The sequence below is a fragment of the Tursiops truncatus genome, chromosome 13 (genome assembly GCF_011762595.2).
Source record: "Tursiops truncatus isolate mTurTru1 chromosome 13, mTurTru1.mat.Y, whole genome shotgun sequence".
In the NCBI taxonomy this organism is placed as follows: domain Eukaryota; kingdom Metazoa; phylum Chordata; class Mammalia; order Artiodactyla; family Delphinidae; genus Tursiops; species Tursiops truncatus.
In genome coordinates this window covers 14,986,934-15,004,361 of record NC_047046.1, presented here as the reverse complement: position 1 = coordinate 15,004,361, position 17,428 = coordinate 14,986,934, and the positions used below count along the sequence as shown (strand labels likewise).

General features: G+C 50.3%; 1 protein-coding gene across 13 annotated transcripts in view; it reads right to left on the bottom strand.

Annotated features, from left to right (window-relative positions):
• The window catches only part of TPCN1 (two pore segment channel 1), a 63,409-nt gene that overhangs the window by 18,583 nt on the left and 27,398 nt on the right, over positions 1-17,428 (bottom strand). For 9 of the 13 annotated variants that reach the window (XR_012325195.1, XR_004521447.2, XR_012325194.1 and 6 more), the window contains 11 exons: positions 14,543-14,670; positions 8,880-9,056; positions 8,421-8,534; positions 7,464-7,594; positions 6,519-6,607; positions 4,744-4,778; positions 4,136-4,194; positions 3,790-3,889; positions 1,693-1,809; positions 1,345-1,469; positions 74-122 (listed from right to left, as the gene is read on the bottom strand). Coding sequence is in view for 9 of the 13 variants with exons in the window: in XM_073790150.1 (XP_073646251.1) it covers positions 74-122; positions 1,345-1,469; positions 1,693-1,809; positions 3,790-3,889; positions 4,136-4,194; positions 4,744-4,778; positions 6,519-6,607; positions 7,464-7,594; positions 8,421-8,534; positions 8,880-9,056; positions 14,543-14,670 (1,124 nt within the window). In the remaining 4 variants the exon portion in view is untranslated. Of the gene's footprint in view, positions 1-73; positions 123-1,344; positions 1,470-1,692; positions 1,810-3,789; positions 3,890-4,135; positions 4,195-4,743; positions 4,779-6,518; positions 6,608-7,463; positions 7,595-8,420; positions 8,535-8,879; positions 9,057-9,236; positions 9,378-9,496; positions 9,592-10,309; positions 14,506-14,542; positions 14,671-17,428 lie in introns of those variants that run through there. The other 4 variants (XM_033836990.2, XM_033836991.2, XM_033836995.2 and 1 more) reach the window with 4 other exon arrangements.

Genomic DNA, 17,428 nt, shown 5'->3' with positions numbered 1-17,428 from the left:
CAGCCGGGCGCCTCCTGGCCTCATCCCCCTCCCAGGGAACCGTCTGCCGGGTCACTCCCTGGAGAGCACCCACCTTCCACTTCAAGGCGGCAACTTCGTAGATGTCTTGAAAGTCCTTCAGGCTGTCATAAGCACGAGGGCAAAATAAATCAGAGCACGTTCCCACCGAGCCGCGGTCCTCTCACTCGCCTGCCTATGGTCACCTTCGAGGGGTGCAGCGGGGGAGGGGAGGAGGCGACATCTGCGAGTCCCAGCGCACCAGGGCCCAGGGGACCCGTACCTGCAGGCATTTCATCTCCTCCTTCCTCCAGGGACTACGGATACTTAATCCACTCAGTCTACACAGACCACTGCCGGCTTCCGTCCCCCAGAGAGGCAGCCCCCAGATCACCACCATTCTTAGACAGACAGGGACTGAGCCTCCTTTAGCAGAGGACTTAATAGAACAACCGGGGCAGAGAGTTCAGCCCAGAGCTCGCTCACTCCCGTCTCTACAGCAGGCCTGCCTCATCTCAGATCAAAAAGAAGGGTTTTGGGGCTTCCCTGGTGGCACGGTGGTTGAGAGTCCGCCTGCCGATGCAGGGGACACGGGTTCGTGCCCCGGTCCGGGAAGATCCCACATGCCGCGGAGCGTCTGCGCCCGTGAGCCATGGCCGCTGAGCCTGCGCATCCGGAGCCTGTGCTCCACAACAGGAGAGGCCACAGCAGTGAGAGGCCCGCGTACAGCAAAAAAAAAAAAAAAAAAGAGTACATACTGAGAAAGAGACAGAGAGAGACAGAGAGACAGACAGAGAGAAGAGAAGGTGTGTGTGTGTGTTTCACGTTGCTCTGTGGATTAGCTCACATGCAACCACCTTGCTCATGGCTCAAGGGTGAGCAGCTGGGCCAGTCCATTCCACGAGCCAATACATTCCTTTTTTTTTTTTGCGGTACGCGGGCCTCTGTTGTGGCCTCTCCCGTTGCGGAGCACAGGCTCCAGACGCGCAGGCTCAGCGGCCATGGCTCATGGGCCCAGCTGCTCCGCGGCACGCGGGATCTTCCCGGACCGGGGCACAAACCCATGTCCCCTGCATCGGCAGGCGGACTCTCAACCACTGCGCCACCAGGGAAGTCCCATTCCTTTTCTCGTCTCAAGTTTAAACTGGATTTGGGTTGGACTTTTGTTACCTGTAAGAAGCCGCCTGAGGAACAGGGTCTACGTGCGTAAGAATCTCTGAAGAAAACTAAAGTCTCTAGAGCCTCTCTGCCTGCCCGCTCCCCAGCCCCCGGGCTTTTGCAGGCCCCAGCTGCCTCTTGTGAACGCCTCGTCCGGCCACACTGCGCCCAACTGGCATCCGCTCTCACCTGAGCAGAGGCGAGTTGCTCTGATTCAGGGCCTTGAACGTGAGATAGCGCTCCCCGGCAGTCATCCGGGGCTTGTAGAAGCGCATGAGGCCTTCAAACTGCCTGTAGGAGATGCCGGCAGGCCCCTGGGGGAAGAGGGAAGACGGCCACGTGGAACACAGCGGGGACAGCCATGCCAGATGCCCAGCATCACACGGGATCCCAGGACGCCCTGTTCTCTTGTTCTCCCAAGGGCAGGACTCCTGGTTTCGGAAGCTGCCGGCCCGCCCATGCTTCGGGGATACTGTGGGGCAAGGGCTGGGGAGCAGGGACCAACCTCCCTCCCTGGCTCAGCCCCTGCCCCGCTACCCGTTGGCTGATGAGCAGGCGGTAGGCGTGCTGGATGGCGGTTCGCTTGTGTAGCAGCAAAGACTTGAACTTGTGTTTCTCGATGTCATTGAAGGTGTCAAATACCACGGCCAGAAGCTGTGAGGGAAGAGCAGAGACCTGGCTCCTGTGCCCGGCGGGGCCTCAAGAACCAGGGAGTCGTTCTCCAGCCTCCAGAGGGTGCTCTTCCAGCCACCCCAGAGAAAGGGGTTGAAAAGAGCCTCTCGCCTGCCTCAGGTGGCGTAGGAAGTTCATCTCCAAGACTCAGCAGAGGAAGGTCATTCATTGCCACTTGTAAATTTCCCCCCTAAAGATTCATGAAGACACTGCTATTACATTTTCCCCAGGTTTTTCTTCTCTCCGCCTGTAGCTCATCCCTGGCTGGGCAGTTTTATAAGGGGAGAGAAGCAGCGAGGGGAACACACTGGGTTTTTTGCCCAATTTAGCTCCTTGTGATGGCCGGGGAGGCTGTGTGTCCATCCTGTGCCCTCCCAACCTCAGAGCAGGAAGGAACATCGCTGTGCCGATGCTTCCTCTCCTGTCCCCTTGCTCCTCCTCCTGGTGAGTCCGCGTGGCTCCAGAAAGCAGGGGTGTGAGGTGGCCTGCACAAAAGGGCACAAGGCTCTGGAACTTTCTAATTCCAAATTTAGCAGGTGAACAACACAGTCTGCGTTATCAGAACGCGATGGGAGGCCAGGTGCAGAATTTGGAAGAACACTTTTTGGAAACACTTTCTTTTTCTTTCAAAAATATTTTGAGGGGAACTCTCTTGTCCTTTCCATCCCTTCTAACTGGTCCCCCATACTTCCTTTTAGATCAAGGGAGAGTTAGCATCTGTAAAGGGCCAGAGAGCAAATCTTTTAGGCTCTGCAGGCCAGATGGTCTCTGTAGAAACCACTCAACCCTGCAGCTGCAGCATGAATGCAGCCGTGGACGATGTGCAAACAAATGGGCCAATAAAGCTTTATTGACAAAAACAGATGGTGGGCTGGGTATTGGCCCTGATTGCTGACCCATGCCCTATATTTTCACAGCTCTAAATATCTTTTAAAGCAAATCAATTACACATAAACTATTTTTTAGATTCTAAACTAACAACAGTATAAAAGAGCTGTAAGATGTTCAAAGAGACATCTAACATACTTATTTTGGGTTTTGAGGAATTAAAAAGAGAAAATATTTTCCTTCTTAAGATGTCACACTTTTAGGAGATTTCACTGATCTAGCCCAGAGAAAGTGTTTTCCATTTCTATACTGGGCCTGACTGTGGTGACTGGTGTGAGAATGCTCTTCAGAAGTATAAAAATAAAAGCAAGACTTGATAAGGCCTCTTCCTGGTAATTCTGGCGTTGATGTGGGCTCAGCGCCAGCCTGACGGCCCGGTCCGGGAGGCAACCTGCTGGTGGCAGGACACTCCTGGTGGCCGGCCGAGCCTCTGCAAACACCTCCAAAGTTCCCAGTGTGCATGGGGGCTTTGTGTTCTCCCTAAAGGAATATGTTCTGTGTTCCATTTCCCCATGGTTCGTGATAAATGAGGTGGAAATACACACGTGGCACGTGGCTGCAGCAGGATGGAGTGGCTAGGAGCAGGGCTCTGGAATGAGACCAGCTCACCCGGCCACCCCGAGCTGTGCAGGCGCAGGCGAGTTAGCCTATCAGTCTGATCCGCAGTTTCCTCAACTATAAATTGAGCACAATAAGAATTCCAGGGTTTAAGTGTTAAATTATTTAACCCTCATCCATCAAACACTTTGCACAGTGCCTGGCTAAGGCTTAGTAAGTACCAGCTTTTATAGTTATTACATGTTTGCCGTGAGAAGGAAAAGATCCCAGGGTAGCTTTGGTTTAAACTCTAGCACTGTCAGCAGCAGTGGCGGCAGGCTAGTTACTGCTGGCAACCAGCTGCACTTAAGTCCCGACAGGGAATTCCTAGCCACACCACACTTGACCACGGTCTGGGACCTCCTCCCCCAATGGTCTGCCCTCGGAGGCCGAAAGCTGTCCCTACCTCATCCCCACAGTGCCCAGCAGAGTGTGGGCAAGGGCTGCCTCAGTGGAGCGCGAGGCAAGGTCACTCACCAGGTTCATGATGAAGTACAGCTCGATGGAGAGGTACACGATGAAGAAGACGCAGGACCAGGGGTTCCGGGAGTAGGAGGGCATCATCACATCTGGGAAGCTGTGTTTGCAGAGTGTTACCCGCAGGGCGCGTGTCTGCTGGTCTTCGTCTTCTATAAGGACACCTCTTCTCCTGCCTGGCCGGCCCCCTCCCCCCTCCCCTACTCTTGGCTCACCAGGCCACTCCCGTCCCTCATGGGGTCCCAAGAACCTGTCTGGGCCAAGATGTGGAATATTCTTGGCTGAAAAGAGGAAAAGACCCCGGGCACTAGAAGAGGGCAGAAGCCAAAGCAGGGCCCGAACTTACTTGGCGGTGGTCAGAAGGACGAACAGACTGACAATGCTGTTCTCCAGGGTGCTGAAGTACTGCGGGGGAGAGGAGGAAAGGAGGGGACGTGGCCGCCAGGCCGAGGGCACACCCCACCGGGAACAGGCTGCCGGCGGTGGGCCGCCTCCAGAGCCCTCCCCCTCCCTGCCCCGCCCACTCCTTCTTCCTCCCAAGGGATCCCTGAAGGATGGCAGAGGAACAAGCAAACATGGAGTCCAAGGCCTCCTCCTTCCTGAGCTCAATGCTTCCTGCGGCAGCAGACAACTGGCTTTGGGACTTGTCTCCCAGGGAACCACATATGCACAATTAGCTGAGCTCTCCTCCACTGCTCCTCTGCCAAACTGTGCCCGTGTTCCACATCTGATCCCGGAAACACCCCTCTCAAGGCCAGGGCAGGGGGCCCCCCTTGGCATTCAAGGAAGGAGACAGCTCAAATCTGGGTGACGGGGCACTTTCAGGTGCCAGAAGCGATGATGAGAAACCAAGCAGGGCATCCCCTCCTAATACAGCTAGGGGGGCAGTCCAGCCACCTTATCTGAGGGAAAGGGCCTCCCATAAAGGAAGAAACAAACATGCTGATTACTTACGGGGTCTGAAGGATTAGGGGAGAACAAGTAGAAACCTAGAAGAAGGTGGTGGGAAACAGATTGAAAAAAGGGTTAGAGCAGAAGAGTCCAAATCCAGATGTCAGAAGGACTGGACAAATAAATGTGAATCAGTGCCGTAGGCAGAGGAAAAGCATAGGGAGTGGTGGGGACTGTGGCAGAACACCAGATAACTGCTGCCACTCAGGAGGGTGACCCAAGTACCATCAAACATATGATTTAAAAAGGCTGTATAGGGACTTCCCTGGTGGCGCAGTGGGTAAGACTCCATGCTCCCAATGCAGGGGGCCCGGGTGTGATCCCTGCTCAGGGAACTAGATCCCACACGCATGCCGCAACTAAGGAGCCCGCCTGCTGCTACTAAGACTTGGGGCAACCAAATAAATAAAATTTTTAAAAATAATAAATCTGTATAGTAAAAAAAAAAAAAGCAGTACGTACAGCACGGTGACGATAATTAATGATACCATATTGTATATTTGAAAGTTGCTACGAGAGTAGATCTTAAAAGTTCTCATCAGAAGGAAAAGAAATTGTAACTCTGTATAGTGATGGATGTTAACTAACCTTATTACGATGATCACTTTGCAGTATATACATAGCAAAGCATTATGTTGTCTACCTAAAACTAATACAGTGTTATATGTCAATTATATGTCGATTTTTTTTAAAAACGGAATTAAAAAAAGTTAATAATTTTAAGGCCGAAAATCTGTATTTTCATGTTAAAAAAAACTAGTTTTAAAATGCTGGCTCAACACTTTCAGACCAAAGAAAACTCATCCACAGGCTGGATTTGGAACCCAGACTGCCGGTTTGCGATCTTTGGTTTTGAGAACATGACAGTCAAGCACAACTCCAAAGGGACCCTGTTGTTCCCCTGTCGCCAAATTAACACCATTAATTTTTTCCCTCTCAGAATGAGCTATTCCCCTGAGTCCTTGAAATCCGGAGTGGGAAAGGGAGTAACTCTGCCCTCAGGGGAAGTCAGCCCCCTTGGAACACAAAGGAAATTCTATCGAGAGTGGGGTGGAGGTGAGGTAAGTGGGAGTCAGTGGCTCAGGACAGAGCAGTCACGAGAACCCGGGGCTTTCAGTGCTGGTGGGGGCCTTAGAGCCAGGGCTCTCTAGTTCCACTGTCTTCACCATCTGAGTACTGGAGAAGGGACCTTGGGCTACCTCGCCGCGTTCTAAGACCTCCACGGTCTAAACCCTGTGTCTGAATGTGGCTGTCGCATCAATACTTGATCTTATCTGAAGAGGCAAGGCCTCCTCGGAGTTAGAAAGGCCATGACCTTGCTTTTACATCTAGTGAAGCTGAAGTGTGCAGACCCTAAGGTCCCAGGCACACGCTGTAGAGAAACCCTCCCCCGTGTGCGCCAGGAAACGCACGAGAATGTTCACTGCAGTGTGACCTGTGATAGTGAAAAGTGCCCACCAACAGAAGACGTGATAAATAAATTTGGATATATTCACATATCAGATCACGACACTGCGGTGAAAATGAATGACATACATCTACGTGCAGCAGCATGAATAAAGGCCGGGGGTACCTCTGGGAGCCGAAGGGAATCGAGATCAGGAAAGGGTACAAAGGTGGCTTCCTTTTTTTTTTCCGATATTGCATTTCCTCAGTTGGGTGTTTACATCATTGTGAAAACCTTCCTGAATTTCTGAAACGGTCAAAGTACCTTTTTTTCTCAACTGTGAGTTTGCTTTTAGCGAGCGCCTGCATCCTGGGGCGCAGGAGAAACTCACCAAGGATGGCGAAAATGATCATGAAGAAGAGGAGCAGCGAGAGGATGTCCATGAAGGGTGGCAGGGACTGGAAGATCTGGCGCAGGTTGCTGGGGAGACAAACGGGGCCAGGAGGAGTGAGGCGCAGCCGGGGACGGACCAGGGCCCGGGGGGTGCTGGCTGGGACTCCTCAGTGGGGTACGTGCCTGTCAAGATGGGGGTCTGGTGCTTCCGACCCCCAGAACACTAAATCCCCTCTTGCCCTGGCTTGTGACATCATGCTTAGTGATCTCCTAGGCCTTCCACTCAGTGGGTGATGGGGAAAGAACCGGGGCAGGTGTAGCACTTACAGAGCCCAGGCAGGCAAGTGCCTGCAAGAGACGGAGACGGCAGGAGAAGGCCAGGTGCATGGACTCGGGTGACAAGGCCAGCTTGCCTGGGATGTGGGAAGACATTTCAGGGCCACCCAGTCCTAGGACATTTGTCTCCGGTTTTAAGGACGGGCACCAAGCGTGAATGGCCAGCCCGCTCTCACCCACAGTACCCCAGCCAAGAGGCTTTCCAGACGGATTCTCAAAACTCAGTTTGACCTCAGGCTAATGGCCTGGTTTGAGTTCAGTACCCCCAGTCTCAGGGGAGGTGTCAGGACAGCCTGCTGAGTCACGTGGACTTTGCTGAGCTCCTGCTTTAGGCTGTGTTTGGGCAGGTACTGTGCTCAGAGAGAGGACCAGCCCCAAAGAAGCACAAGTAAGGCAGGAGAGAGCCCTGGACCCCGAGTCAGGAGACCTGAACTTCAGCAGGAAGACCACCTGCCTCTCTGTGTGGGTTGAGTAGCAGAGGGAAGTGGGCATGACTATGTCCTACCCAAGTGCAGGAGTGGCCCTACTGCTACATCACTCACTGGCCCGGAGGGCCAGGCCAGGCCCTGATAGCGACTGTCTGAGCAGCTCCTCCCCCGGGCCTTACCGCCGGACGCCACCGCAGTACCGACAGTCCACCAGGAAGATGCAGCGCAGCGCCCGGGTCACCCGCACGTGGGACGTCTGCCGTACCAACACCACGATGGCCTCAACGAACTGCACCACCAGCACAGAGGTCTGTGGGTGGAGGGCACAGTGCGCCGTCAGCTCCTCTGACCCAGCCCCTCCTGTACACCCTGAACAGAGGGCTGGTTGGATACTGCCCAGCCCCGCCCGGAGTCCAGAGAGACCTTTCCCTCGCCCTTTCTCACCTCCCCCAACATCAAGCGGGCCCCAGGGAGAAGCCCTCTGGCTGCTGGCATAGATGTGCAGTCCCAGGAGAATGAGCCCCAGGGCGATGCTCCCAGCAGCTCATCAGATGATACCCGCTGAGCAAAGCTGCTATTCCGCAGGCCACATCCAGCCACCCTCTGCTTCCAGCTCTCCCCGCTTGCACCGTGAGGGCCCCTGAAGTCTGCAGCACACCCTGACCTCCAATTCCTTGGGCACATTCTCTTGTACAAGCGTGTGGGCTTTTTACACTGCCAAACGCCACTCTGACACATCCCGACTCACACCTCTCTCTGCCGCAGAGAGAGAAAGCATATAATATGGTCCTGATCGGTGTGGGCGTGGAGGCCACACAGAGCTGGCTTTGAATCCCAACTCACCGGGATTTAGATCCCGTTCTCTTCCAACTGGCTGCACGTACGATAGGAAGAGCACTACACCTCCCGCAAACGTCATCGTGCCAGTGCTTGGCACGCGCTAAACGCCGAACCACATTCGCTACTGTTAGCATCACTGTGACACCTGGAGCAAGGCGGGAAGCATGGCGAGTACAGGGACCCAAGGTTACACTTCTGAGCGCAGGACCAGACCCACGGGGGACTTGGAATTGAACTGAAGATACAGACTTGAAGTTGACAGGGGAGGAAATGCTGTAGGGAGGTGGGCACAGCACCTTGACCATGGTCCGTCTGTGCCGGATGAAGGTGTGAAGGCCCAGCCACCGCAACTTCATGCAGAGTTCAAACACGACCACCATCAGGGCAAACAGCTCCAGGGTCGCATGGACCTGCAGCCAAAGGGTGTGAAGGAGACGTGGCTTCCCCAGCGCCCGCCCTCCCCCAGCAGCAAGCACACCTGCCCGCCTTTTCATCTGAGGTTGGAGACAGCGGGTGGGACTGCTAATCAGGTATGCTGCCCACCTGGGGGCCAAAGCGGGCTACGGGTTCTGAGGCAATCCGAAGGCGCCCCTCCCTGGAATTTACAAAGGAGCAGAATCCCAGGGAGACGGGGGAGGTGCATTCAGTCGGGCGGGGACCCCGGGCAAGACGTCTGCCCTTCCAGAATGTTCCCTCTCAGTCTTGAGTTACTCTGCCCCCAGAGAGCCGTGGCTCCCAGCCATCCGGACACTCACGTAAATGCCCAGCCGGAGCGCGGGCACGGCCGGAGCCTCGCACAGGGACAGCAGCAGCAGGAGCAGGGCTGCGGACAGCTCCATCAGGTAGAAGAGGTGGTTGTGAGCAAAGAGGTAGGCCGCCAGCGCTTTGGCATTCTTGGGGTGGGTGAAGAACTTGTCGTTATTCTCACCTTCCTGAAAGAGCAAGCGTCACGTGGGCGAACGCGCCTGGAGACGATAGGGCGGCCAGGATGCGTGGTGGGCGGGGAGGGGGGAGGGCCCTTGGCCGGTGGGAGGAGATTCAGGCCAGAGTCGGGAGATGATGGAGAAGCAAAAGTGTGATCTTCGTAGAACCGCACACCAGTCAAGTCTCACCCTGGCCCGCTGATGGGGCTCCAAAGACTTCCTTCTTCCCAAAACTACTCAGAGGAATCAAAGAAAAAAAAATCCAAGAGATCGAAGAGAAGCGGGCACATCTGGTCCCCTCTGAGGTCAAACGTTCACTCTCAGCTGTGTCTGCGGGATGTTAAGTGCTTGAGGTCGGGGGGGGGGGTGGGGTCTGGGGTAAACTAAGAACAGCTGAGTCCTGGCTCCCCCCCCCCCCTCCCTGGGTAACACCGAGAATGTTCCTTCACCTTTACAACCATCAACACTCGTACTCACTCCCCGGGTTCCTGCAAGACACTTAGGACGGCATCTGGCACACAGGAAGCTCCCCGCCAGAGGTTACCTGTTATTATTATTTTAAGTTATAGTAACACTGAGCGGAAAGTGTGAGGGTACCTTTATCACGCTCCTTCTTTACTCAGCTTTCCCCATCCCACTTCTTAATTTACTCCATTTCCACCTAATTTCCTAACCGCTTGATGCCTTCACCCCCAACAGTAATGAGACAGCAGCTGACCCCCAGCGAGTGCCCTCCAGGCCCGGCACCATGCTCAGCACCACCCTCCCCCACACCACCCTCCCCCCGCCCCGCCCCGGCCCCGCTGAGCCCTCCACACTCCTCTCACGCCTGACAAGGAAATCCAGGCACAAAGAGCTTCAGTAGCACCTGAGCTCATAGAGCCAGACAGCCTGATTCCAGCGGCCCTGCTCTATTCTTGGCCTCCTGCCGATGTAGAAAGCAATGGACGGAGCAGACCGGGAACGGTCCGCTTGGGAATACAAGCAGATAACCCTCCCGGTTAGGACCGGCCTTCTGGGGCAGGTAGGGGATCTTCACTGCCTCCCCAGGGTTGGTGGGCACGGGGATAAGGGCTAAGTGAGGGAGGTCCCTCAGCTTCATCACCCCCGAACCCCACCCAGCAGCCGACGCAGAGAGAGTACTGATTGGCTCGTACTTTACAACCATCACCTTGCCTCAGTGCTTCTCAGCTGGGGGCAATGTGGACCACCTGCCCTCCCCTGACTCCGCCCTGGCCTGGAGACACGTTTGGTTGTCCCACCTGGGGGTGCTGCTGGCATCTAGAAGGTAAACTCCAGGGATGCTGCTAAACCTCCTCAAATGCGCAGGACAGCCCCTCACAACAAAGAATTATCCGGTCCCAAATGTCAATGGTGCTGAGTCGGGAGAATCTGTCTCATTCACTCCCAGCACAAACACTCAGAACAGAGGCTCTTCCCCTTGGCTCCAATCCCTAGAGGAGGAAAGGGGCCGAGCCAGAAGGGATGCCCAGAGCCCTTCTGAAAGCATTCCGGCTGTCCCGGAATGCAGTCTGACCTTCAACTATTCCGACTCTTCTGAGATGAGGCCACACTCAACCGTCCTCATAAACCCTTATTCTGGGGAAGGTGAAACTAACACATGCTCGGTGATTCCTGCAGAGGTTGCCAAGCCAGGCCAATGGGAAGAAGTGTCTCTGTGCCCAGAGGTGGCACACAGTGCCGTGGAAACAGCTCTGGCTGGTGGGCTCCTGTACTAGCCCGAGGTGGCTTCAGCTCGCCAAGCCTGTTTCAGAGATTTGGGAAGGCAAGAGGTACTGTCAGGTCCTCAGCTGGCACGGTGCCTGGTGCACACAGTAGGCATTTAATAGGTGTTTAAATGTGTTTAGTAGGCATTTAATAGGTGTTTAATAGGTGTTTAAATAGGATGAAGCACTCCTGCAAGGGATCATTCTCCAGGCCCCTGCCCAGCCCAAGGACTGCCCAGTAGCTGGGAGGCAGGGAGCTCTGACCTTGGCTGTGGTTTGCAGGGGGAACTTCAAGTGAGTCACTTCCCTGAAGCCGGCTACACCCCTATCCTCGTTATCAAAAAATAAAGACAAACCACAGACTCAACAGGGCAGGGAACGAACATCCTGGCGGTCACACGGAGGGCAGGCTGGACAAGCCTTGCTGCCAGTCCTGTGATCTGTGCCAGGCTGTGGTTTTCACCAGCATGGCCACAGCCACAGGGGACACGCATGGCCTGGGAAGCTTCTGGTTTGGATTTCTTAAAAAATGCAATTCTTGGTTAATTTCTTCCAACAAGTGGCCAGGGATGAAGGTCTGGCTAGAGGAAACCACTAACACGGGGGACTCGGATCTGACCGCTAGGACTTGAAACTGCCACAGACGAGATGGAGGATGAGGCCTCCCCTAGCGAGGACGGAGTGAAATACGACCCGAGTCACTGGATTCTGACCCAGACCCTAAGGAGAACACTGGCCTTGTTTTCTAGCTGCTGATCACGAACTAGGAGATTCATGATTAGGAAAAATAAGAAGGCAGGCCAGTTGCATGTGACTTCCAGGTCTTTGCTTTCTGCTCCCTGGGGCAGAAGTCCACACAGAAAACTAGGACTGTCTTGGAGGCAACAGGAGCGCCGAGCACACAGCTCCTGAGGGTGAGTGAGTTAACAGGTAAAATTTGGGAAGAGAGGAAACTGCAGGCACCAGATAGCCTCAAAGCAGCGAGCGGCCAATTACCCAAGCACACCAGCAACCTGCTTCAGGGGCCATGCTGCAGCTCCCCTGCAAGCATGAAAACGATTACCAGACACCAGCTAAAGCCATCCTCCAGAAACAGCCACGAACTACTGTCCATGGGGATCCAACTTTTGCTTTTAGTTTTAATTTTACAAAATGATGCATTTTTTGTAAAATAATTCAAATCATACACAGAATTATAAGGTAGTAAAAATTCCATCAGCCAAAAATAACCACCTTTAAAAAACAATAATAATCACCTTTAATATTTAGATAAATAACTTTCCAAATGTGAATGGGTATATGTGCATAGATACAGAAACACAATATATAAAACTATAATTTATATATAAAAATCTTCACATGATACCTTCTGTTCTGTAACCTCTTTTCCCACAAAGACATGGCCCATTTTCAAGTGAATACATGGGGTCAGGTACAGAAGTGAGGCAACCACATAGAGAAGAAAGAACGTCATTTGGAGGCTGGATGGACACGGTTTAAGTCCAGCCTTGGCAATTTACTAGCTGGATGGCTTTGGACTCATTGAGCCCCTGGGAGTTTCAGGTGTATGAACTGGGAGATGATTAAACTGCTTGGTAGAGTTGTTAGAAAGATCAGCAAGTGCCCAGTTAAACTATATATAATTTGTTTGCGTTTTTTTTTGGGGGGGGGGTTGTGTTTTTTGCCGTACCACGCAGCATGTGGGATCTTAGTTCCCCAACCAGGGGTTGAACCCGTGGCCCCTGCAGTGGAAGCAGGGAGTCTTAACCACTAGACGGCCAGGGAAGCTCCATTTGCATTATTTTTTAAAATTCCACATATAAGTGATATCATATAATATTTGTCTTTCTCTGTCTGACTTACTTCACTTAGTATAATATTCTCTAGGTCCATCCATGCTGCTGCAAATGGCAACATTTCATTCTTTTTTATGTCTAAGTAACATTCTATAGTGTATATATACACCACATCTTAAACCAATTGTCTGCTGACAGGTACTTGGGTTGCTTCCATGTCTTAGCTATTGTAAATAATGCTGCTATGAATGTCAGGTTGCATGTATCTTTTCAAATTAGAGTTTTTGTCTTTTCTGGATATATACCCAGGAGTGGGACTGCTGGACCATATCGTAGCTCTATTTTAGGTTCTTTCTGGAAACCTCCATACTATTTTCCATAGTGGCTGCATCAATTTACATTCCCACCAACAGTGTAGGCGGGGCTCCCTTTTCTCCACACCCTCCGTAGCATTTATTATTTGTAGACTTTTTGATGATAGCCATTTTTATTACTAATGTTCTCACCTGCTTAAGGAAAGAAGGAATTACCAAGCAGCTATTCTAATTCCATATTCTGACCCATCCCACCCTCTTGTCTAGCACCTATTCAACTTTGGAGAAGGTGACAGTGCATAAGGGGGCCCTGCCACATCAACTGGCATGCCCAAGCTTGCTAAAATTTCCCTAAAACATTTCTATTGCCTTAACCTGCCTGAATCAAAATACATTTCTTGAGGAGTACAGCCATAAAATGCGAGAAACACACAGACACCCAAACAACTATCAAATAAGTATCTGAATTTCATTATATCTTTTTTAAAAAATAGCAAAGCAAATAATTACAAGGGAGAGCTGCTTCAAACAAAAAAAGATTAGGGGAAAATGATCATTCAAATGAATTTAAGAAAAATTCCATTTCCCCACCCGAACCCTTATTCAATGCACAGCTGAAGCTGAAATCTTATAATGACAAAAATGGCAAGATTACGGTGAAAATGCCATAGACAGACCGGAAGTTAATAGGCAATATCCCCTTTGGAGGGTATTCGATACTATATAACAAGGGCATTAAAAAAGGTTGATTCCTTCTACCCACTGATTCCACTTCTTGGAGTCTTTCCTAATAAAATAATCCTAGATATTAAAGAGAAAAAGAGAGAAATAGCCGTGGGCACAGATTGTCCTCGGATTATAATTTATAATAGGGAAATATAAAAAGAGAAAATATCTTATCAGGATAGTTAAGTAAATTAGTACGCACTTACCAGATAGAATTATAAAGACTTTAAAATTTGTTTACAAGAGTTATAACATGAGAAAAAAGCTTATGCCACATGCTAGGGGGAAAAAAAGCAGACTGTACAGCTATAGCTACCACAGGACTTTAAAATTATTTTAGAAGACCCCTGAAACCTATGTATTATTCTTTTTTTTTGTATTATTCTTAAATAATGTTGTCAGCGACTGCGTTAGGTGAATTTTTTTTCACATCGCCTTTGTACCGAAACTTATTGTAATGAGCATGCGTGACTTTTATTAAAAAGTATTCTTTTTCTTTAAAAAAAACAAAAACAAAAACTAAGCATGAAACAGCAAACATGAGAGCAGCAGCAAGTTAAACAGGAAGGGAATAAAGATCTCTAGATTCCCCACACTAAGTCAGCAGTGTTAAGTAGATAAAAGAATTCCCTCCGGAGAACCGGCCTCTCAATGTGCCTGAGAAGAGGGAGCGGGGCAGGGGAGGCCAAGTGGACAGACTTGGGGAACCTTGGGGGCAGGCAGAGCCACAAACTGGGGGTCCCGAGAGCAAGCCCGTTCACATCACCCTTCCGTGTGGGCACAATCGGGTTGGCTCTCCCAGCCTGATCTTAGGAGATGAGAAGCTCACACACGGAGCAGAATTGAGTTGCTGGGCATCCAACAGAACCCCGGCTATCCTACTCCACCAACAGGGGCCAAGAATGGCCAGGTCCTGACCGGAAGATACTCACCTGGAGGTAGATTGCTGCCTCTTGATAATTCATCTCCCAGTTGTGTCCGGTGAGGCTGGAGGGGGAACTCTCGCCCCCTGAGCTCAGATTGGGGGTGCAGGAGTCATGGACGGCATATTTGCCTCCATCTGCATTGCAAGAGGAGATTCACTTACAACCCAGGCTTAAGAGAATAAAGACACCATTCACCAGGAGAAAAGGTTGGCAGTCACCTCGTATGCTCACACACATATCCCATTAACTGTAAGTCAACGCACCATCCCGTGTACTAATGACAGCAAGAATTAGTACGCCTAGTTAAAAATGTTTTTCTTACATGGATGGACACGAAGGGTATTATGCTTAGTGAAATAAGTCAGACAGAGAAAGACAAATACTTTATGATATCACTTATATGTGGAATCTAAAAAATAAGACAAACTATTGAATATAAACAAAAAAAGCAGACTCAGAAATAGAGAACAAACTAGTGGTTACTAGTAGGGAGAGGGAAGGGGGGAGGGGCAAGATAGGGATAGGGATTAAGAGATACAAACTACTATGTATAAAATAAATAAGCTACAGGGGTATACTGTGCGGCAGAGGAATATTTTATAATAACTATAAATGAAGCATAACCTTTAAAAATTGTGTATCACTATGTTATACACCCGAAACTTATATATTGTACATCAACCATACCTCAATTTTAAAGAGTTTTTCCTTCTCTTGTTAAGTGAAAAAAGCAAGTATAAAAAAAGCACATACTGTATGCTATCTTTTGTGTAAGAAAGGGAGAAAACAAGAAAACACAGAGATATCTACTTAACAAAAGAAACAGGAAGAACAAATTAGAACTCGATGAAATTGATTGCCTACAACGGATGTAGGGAACAGTGTAGAAGTCACTCAGAGGGAGTGATCTTTTTGATTACTTCTGACTTTTGGAAGCGTGTTAATATACTACCTTGTCAAAAAATAAAACCAATTGGAGTTTTTCACTGGTGCAGTGTCCCCTGTGGCTTTTCCCTGCTGACATCCATGCCCTTTCCTTGCAGTAACAGCCCCATCTGCTTTTGAAGGACATCCTCTTCCTACCTTCTGTCCATATTCTTTGGCTCTGGCCAACTCCACCCCTGGCCCCCAGGCAGATGATCCAGTGCAATGAGATCCCCTCAGCCCCCCAGGACAGGCGTTGGTTCAGGCAGCGGTGCTGACCCAAGCCCAGCCAATGAGGGCTGAACTTGGAACTTTTCCTGGACCAGTTAGAAAGGAGGGGCTCTTTCCCTGTTGCTGCTGGCGGTTGCCTCTGCCACGACCTGGGGAAAACCTGCCCGAGTTACATCCCTGGGATCAAGCTGTGCCCAAAATCTACCTCGTAGCGTTTCTGAAGTCTGAGCCCACAAATATCCTTTTACACTTAAGCCTGTTTGGGTTGGGCTCGTCATAACACTCAGGTGTCTCCACTGACATATGCGATGGCACCGAGAAATGACTCTCAGCTTTGTAAATTTATTGGGAAGAAGAGAATCTAGGATGAGAATTGGGTTCCCCTAACCCACATTCCCAATGACCCACCTATGGGAGGGTAAAGAATCAAATGTTTGGCTAATGAGTCATGCACAGTGGCAGGGAGCAGATGTGTAAAGCTCACAACCAAACAGGAAAGGAGAGGAAACTGGCAGGGTTCAAAGGGCTGTTGGGTCACAACTGGTCCTTCTGACTTTGAACTGCTAAGCAAGGGCAGTCAGGTCTGCCCTCTGCAAAGCTCTTCTCTACCGAGTTTTAAATACTTTTACTGAGATATATTTGACACACAATAAACTGCACACATTTAAAGTATTCAATTTGGTATGTGTTGACATGCGTACACACTCGTGAAACCATTACTAAATACAATCAAGGTAATATAACCGTCACCCTTTCAAGCCCTCCCCCCCACCCATCCATCCTCAGGCAACCGCTCATCTGCTTTCTGTCACGATCAGACGAACCTGCATCTCTTAAAATTTTATGTAAACAGCAGCACAGTATGTACTCTTTTTTTTGTTTGGCTTCTTTCACTTGGCATAATTTTTTTTTTTTTTTTTGCGGTACGCGGGCCTCTCACTGTTGTGGCCTCTACCGCTGCGGAGCACAGGCTCCAGACGCGCAGGCTCAGCGGCCATGGCTCACGGGCCCAGCCGCTCCGCGGCAATGTGGGATCTTCCCGGACCGGGGCACGAACCCGTGTCCCCTGCATCGGCGGGCGGACTCTCAACCACTGCGCCACCAGGGAAGCCCCGGCATAATCATTTTAAATTCATCCATGTTATAGGGTGTGTCAGTAGTCCATTCTGTTTTATTGCTGAGTAGTATTCCATTGCATGGATGTACCACAGTTTATCCATTCACATTTAGATTGCTGCCAGGGTTTCGCTATTTCAAATGACTGCTATGAACATTCACGTACAGGGTATGGTATGGACAAAGGCTTTCATTTCTCTGGGGTAAATACCTAGGGCTGAAATAGCTAGATCATACATTTAATTTTTTACAAAACTACCAAACTGTTTTCCAAATTGATTGTACCATTCTACATTCCCACTAGCAGTGAATGAGAGTTGCAGGTCCTCTACCTCCTCACCAACAATTGACATGCTCAGTTTTCTTAGTCAACTATTCTAAAAGGTTGTGATGGTACTGCATTGTTTTAATTCCAATGCTTTTACTTTGTGTTTCCTTAATGACTAATAATGTTGAGCATCTTTCCATATCTTTATTTGCCATTTGTACAACTTAACTGAAGTGTCTCCAAATCTTTCTTTTACCTTTTTCTTTCCTTTTCTTTGGAAGGTTTTTATTTTTAAAAAATTTTTAAAAATTTGTATTTATTTATTTATTTATTTATCTATGTATTCATTTATG